The sequence below is a fragment of the Urocitellus parryii genome, chromosome 11 (genome assembly GCF_045843805.1).
Source record: "Urocitellus parryii isolate mUroPar1 chromosome 11, mUroPar1.hap1, whole genome shotgun sequence".
Classification (NCBI taxonomy): Eukaryota; Metazoa; Chordata; class Mammalia; order Rodentia; family Sciuridae; genus Urocitellus; species Urocitellus parryii.
Genome location: NC_135541.1, coordinates 123,732,113 through 123,738,112, shown reverse-complemented (window position 1 = coordinate 123,738,112; position 6,000 = coordinate 123,732,113). Strand labels below are relative to the sequence as shown.

The 6,000-nt window shown below is 44.8% G+C and overlaps 1 protein-coding gene across 1 annotated transcript; it reads right to left on the bottom strand.

The window, feature by feature from the left end:
• Positions 1–3,172: 3,172 nt before the first annotated feature.
• Positions 3,173–3,457, bottom strand: LOC113175852 (late cornified envelope protein 3C-like). Its single transcript, XM_026380195.2, has one exon. The coding sequence runs from the start codon at positions 3,455–3,457 to the stop codon at positions 3,173–3,175; it is 285 nt and encodes a 94-aa protein (XP_026235980.1).
• Positions 3,458–6,000: the final 2,543 nt, after the last annotated feature.

Below are 6,000 nucleotides of genomic sequence, written 5' to 3'. Positions count from 1 at the left end.
GAGAACTGTGGAATCCTGAGCAGGATCCGGTGGTATTTGGGGAACCTCTTTCTCCCAACCCCTAAGACCTCCTTCAGGTTTTAAAGAAGTGGACCAAGCATGCATTACTTCAGGCTTCCCAAGATCTCCTGGGTGTTTTAGGTCTGAACTTTAATACTAGATCCTGTCTTCTTTTCTCTTTTCATGAGATGTCCCAACACCTGGAATTCTGGGGGCTTTTTCTGAGTGGCATCTTGAGGCACTTCGGAGTCTCCATGACTCATTCCACAGCTCCTGGTAGATGGTTCCTTACGATTCTTCCACTTTGAACCCAAAGACCGAACACTGCTGGTTGCTCACATGCAATCACAAATTGGGTTTATGAATCCCAACAAGTGTTCTAAGGCGATAAAATGGTCTCATAGAAATCAGTAATTTTTTCTTGGCCATAAATGCACAAATAATTTCCCTGTTAGGTCTTGAAAACTCTCATAGAAGCAGAAATACATCTTTCCTGAGGCCAGGTTTTTACACCCTGGGGTACCATTGCATGTATGTGAATGTGTGTGGGGTGTTTTAATTATAACTCAACATCCTTATGTTTTTTGGATCAGTACTGTTTTAGAATCCCTCATAGTTTGGGGTAATAAAGAACCTGTGGCTGTGAACCCAAGGCCTGCTGTATCCCACAGCGAAGCCATGTCCCCGAGTGATCCTGTCTGAGCCAGATGACATCTCAGAGTCATCTGCCATCAACCCTGTCCTGTTTCATGGACTGCTTGGTACATTTTTGTTCCTTAAGTCTAAGGAACCTGGTGTCCATGATTGCTGGAGGAGAAACTGACTGAAGTTTGGGAAGTTTACCAATTCTCCAGGGACTTACAAAAACTTTAAACTCTGTAAACTCATGTGGCACTCACTGGATTTACTTTAGTTCAGGATCTAATAATATTTTTAAAAAATTCTTTTTTTATTGTGATGAAATGTATAGAACTTAAAATTTACCATTTTATCCATTTGCTTTTGGTGTGTAACCCAGTGGCATTGGGCACATTCACAATGTGCAGACACCACCATCGTTCAGTTCCAGAAACTTCCATCATCTCAAACAGAAATTCTGCTCTCAGTAAAGAGTAAATCCCCATTCCCTATTTCCCCAGCCCCTGGACACTTCTACTCCACTTCCTGTCTCTTTGAATTTGACGGCTTTTGGTACCTTTTATAGGTGGACTCACAGGATATTTGTCCTTTTGCATTTGGCTTATTTCACTTAATGCTTGTTTTTAAGGCTCTTCTATGCTGTAGCACGTAGCAGACCTTCATTCTTTTTTTAAGGTCGAATATGACATATATAACACACACACCATTTTCTTTCTATTCATCTTTCCATGGACACTTGGGTTGCTTCCCCCTTTTTGGTGGTGTGAACAGTGCTGTTATGTACAAACATCTGTTTGAGCACCTGCTTTCAGTTCTTTGGGGTATATGCTTAGGAGAGGAGTTCTATGGTGTCTTTTTGATTTTGTAGTTTTGTTTTAAGGAACACCCTGGGTTAGGCCTGGATTACTTTTGCTTTATGATCATTTCGGTCACGTTCAGTAGAAAGGGTCACTGTGGGTTCACAGGCAAAGCGATGGTTTCATTCCTGGATGAAGGTGGTCAGTTGATGGCTGCACAGATGCCTAAGGTCTGCCACAGGACCTTCCCACCCCATGGGGACTTACTGAAGCTCTGACTTATGTGCACTGGCATCTTGGTGGCATAGAGTTCAAAAAGCAATGCTAAGCACATTGAGCTAATTATAAGCTAAATTGTATATGTTACATATTAAAATTATAAGCTAAAGATAATTTAAAATGAATTCTTTCACTTGATTTGAAGAAAATCAGAATAGCCTGGTAGTTGTGTTGATCGATACAATCATGTCTCCATATCTGTCACATGAGCTAATAAAAATGCCCACCTCAAAGGGTTGTTGGGAAGATTGATTAATTAAGAAACTTTTCACTTTCTAATAAATTATGAAGGAAAGACTAACCTTTATTTTATGACAGACTTGCAGAGAGCACCATAAAATTAATTCTAAAACTTACTATAATTTTAGAATCAAAATTGATTTTTTTCTTTTTTTGTTTTTGGCTATTATTATGATTCATTAAAACAACCAGCATCAAGCTGTATCATAGTGGGACAGGGAGAGGGAGCAGGGGAGGAATCCACGAACTCTAGATAGGACAGAGGGGTGGGAGGGGAAGGGAGGGGGCAGGGGGTGATAAATGATGGTGGAATGAGATGGACATCATTATCCAAAGTACATGTACGAAGACATGAATGATGTGAATAGACTTTGTAAACAGTCAGAAATATGAAAAACTGTGCTCTATATGTGTAATATGAATGGTAATGCGTTGCATTGTCATATATAACAAATCAGAATTTAAAAAAGAACATATTCATTTACAAAAGCAACACAACTTCTCACTCTGACTTGTGTCTTCTTTCCTGTTTTCTGGCCCAAGACTCCTATTTAGAGAACCCCAGCCACATTTCTGCCCTTCTGTCCAAACCCCTCCAGTTTTAACTTTAACAGTCTTTCTTCCTCTCCTGGTGTCCAGCAACTTTTCTGTCTGTAGATCCTTTGCCTTCCCATTCCCTCCCTCTTAGCTGGGGATTCTAGATCACTTGTCATATTCAGGTGATGGCAGTCACCTTCCAACAGGGTCTGGGCACCACTTAAAGCACTCCCCATACCATACTACGGGGAAACCAGGTCTTTCTTTGGTGGGATCCAAACCCGTGGCCCTTATCTTCCTGTGCCTTCAGAGGAGTTCGAGTTGCTGCTGTTCTGCTCTAGAGACAAGGCCTGATCCCCATGTGAGGCTGTGCCGGCTGGAAGGTCAGAGCAGAGGCCACATCAGAGTCAGACACAACCCAGAGATGCTGAGAAGACAGATCTTTATTTTTTCACAGGGTCAGGTGTAGGGAGTGAAAACTGACCAGGCCGATGTGGCCAGCCCTGGAAGATACCAGGTGGGCAACTGGAAGAAGAGGAACTGGAGAAGAGACCCAAGAGTCGCTGGGGAAAGCCAGAGCGCAAGGCTAGAGGGGATTGGAGTATTGCAGCACAGCAGGTGGGGACAGTCCTGAACTCAGTTTTTCTTAAATTTTCTTTTCTCAACTGCAACTGCCCAGCTCAGCAGCAGCCCCCAGAGCTGTGGCCACAGCCAGGGCCCCCAGACTGCTGACCGCGGCCACCATCACAGGAGTCGGAGCTCTGGCGACGGCATCGGTGGGACCTGTGGTGGCTGTGGTGGCTCAGGAAGCAGCCGCCCTCGGAGCTGGGGCCAGCGCAGCCCCCGGAGCTCGAAGCGCAGCCAGAGGCCGCAGGCAGGCTCTGTGCTGGGCTCTTGGGGGGGCACTTGGGTGAGGGGCACTTGGGAGGAGGCTGGCACTGCTGCTGGTTCTGTTGGAAGGACATCTCCACGGGAGTCACGAGCCTGCATGGGCCAAAGACAAGGTCAGTATACAGCTCTGGCCACTCCTCCCCTGGGACCGGCTGTGTCAGCCTGGCTCTTCAGGCCCTCTGCCTCCTGGGCTGTGGCTGCAGGAAGGAACATGGAGAGCCATCTCCATCCTCTGACCTGGAGGACCTCCGTCCTTCCCCTCTGCCCTGCTTCCAGAGGAGAATGCTGGGACGCCCCGAGTCCCACCCCCTCTGTCCTCACAGAAACACCAGCACATGCATTCATTGGCTGTGACTCCAGAGTTCCTGTGGGCACATGTGGTCTCTCAAGAAGGACCAGAGCTGGGAGGACCTGAGAGCCAGGACTCTAACTTCCCCCAGAGGTTCTGTGCTCTCTGACCCCTGACCTGTCCCCAGAGGCCCTCCAAGGCCCACCCCTGTTTGTCCACCTCCCCTTCCCTCCTCTGCACTGGAGGCTGTGCTTGTCCCCTCCCCGCTCCTGGATGAGGATGGCCTCCTGCTGGACACTCACCAGATGCAGCAGAGCAGGAGCAGGAGGAGGCTGAGCCTGGAGGAGCTGAGGATGGGGAGCCCAGGGCAGCAGCCCTTTTATCCAGTGCAGGGTGGTGATGCACAGCCTGAGCATGCTGCTGCTTTCACAACCCGGGGACCAACCACTCCCCTCCAGGTCCACCATCTTCCTTCCTTCTTTCCTTCCAGGACCTTGGCAAGAGGAACGAGGAAATCTGGGTGAGTGCTTTTCATGCGTGTTGAGGCCCCGCCATTACTCCTTCTTTCATGCATTCAGCTCGTATTCTTCAGCTTGGCTTCTGTGCCTTGTATTTTTTTTGCTGGACAGTGAGAATGGAGATGTATATGACACATTTCCTGACCAAGAGCATTTCAAGTTTAACTGGACTGACAGAGATTACACCTATTTGTCTGATATCATGTGATTCTTCCTGCAATACAAATGTCCCTGTTGCTCTGGGTATTCCCCAGAGAGAACGATGTGTTCACATGCAATTGGCATCTGATTCTTGGGGAAGTTGGGTGATTTGAGACCATTAGCCCCTGGGAATGAGATGTTTTAGGTAATGGATAGGGAATGGAATCTCAGCCCCTGAGACAAGTGGGGCTCCTAAGAGAACTAAGGGGAGTATTAAATGGGTGATGGAAAAAACTGTGGAAGGGCCGACCGGCATTGAGATTAGAGACTCATAACTAAGGTGAAAAAAGTCAGTTTGCCCATATTTAACTTTCTGAGAGTTGAATGATATTGATTATAAGAAAATAAAATGAGTATTGCGGATATAGCTCAGTGGTAGTTTGCTCTCCTAGTACGTGCAAGGCCCTGGGTTTGATCCTCAGTAACTCCCCGCCAACCACACACACATAAGAATAAGAAGATGAGAAAATGATCCATGAGCATAGAATATTGAAGATAACCGATTGGAGTCTTAAAGATGGTTTTTTTTTTAATATGCTGCTAATGATGAAATTGATGATGGTAGTGATTAATATCTTGTGAGTCACAATTAGGATAATTTTTTTAAAAAAATCTGGATCCTATTTTCCTTATTTTAGCATTAGAGATAAATTTCTCATTGAACTTGTTTACTATCATAATAACTGTATTATGCTATTTGTTTTCAGAAATTTACGGTCAGAATTATAATGAAACACTATTTACAATTAAATGATGATTTTTAAGAATTTTTTTTGATAAATGTATGGTAAATGTGATTGTTATCTGTGCTTTATAGTTCATGGTTTTCGGTACAACATTCCTTATAAGGTTTAAACTTTCCAATATACCCACTTTAAAACATGAATATTCAATAATTTATTTTGAGAGGTCCAAGGAGAATGAATGGCACTTGCTCTTAAGGAATGTGGCTGGAATGGAGGAAGGGGGAAAGGTTAGAGCTAATATTCTGGCTCCAGGAATCCTGTGACTCGAGGAATCTCCTGCTCAGGGAATGTTTTTAAAGCTGAAATCCACAACTATGCTGAAGCATCCATTCATCTCCTGTTGTTTCAGACATGGTTAGTGCAGTGGAAGGAATTACTCACTGCTACCCAAAGGCAAATTGGATACTTTTTCATACCAGACAGGGTGGTGAAGATGAAGAAGGATACAGAGTACCAGGAAAACCCTGTAGTAGAACAAAATCATGTTGTTTGGCTTGTTGCCGTGACGAAGACACTACCCTCTCTGGGAACATTAGGAAGTGCTTGTCAGAATTTTATTGAGAATTTTTGCACCTATGGTCATCAGGGATATGGTCTGAAGTTTTCTTTCCCTGATGTGTCTTTGTCTGCCTTAGGTGCCAGGGTGATACGAGCCTCATAGAATGAGTTTGGAAGGGTTCCCTTCTTTTCTATCTCATGGAATAATTCGGGGAGTATTGATATTAATTCTTCTTGGACATTCTTGTAGAACTTGGCTGAGGATCCATCTGGTCCTGAGCTTTTCTTGGTTGGTAGGACTTTGAGGGCATCTTCTATGTCATTGCTCAGAACTGATCTGTTAAATTGTATATGTCTCCAGAATC

Bases quoted from the DNA above. Each gene is read 5' to 3' on its own strand.
- LOC113175852 (XM_026380195.2), bottom strand. From the start codon at position 3,457: ATGTCCTTCCAACAGAACCAGCAGCAGTGCCAGCCTCCTCCCAAGTGC.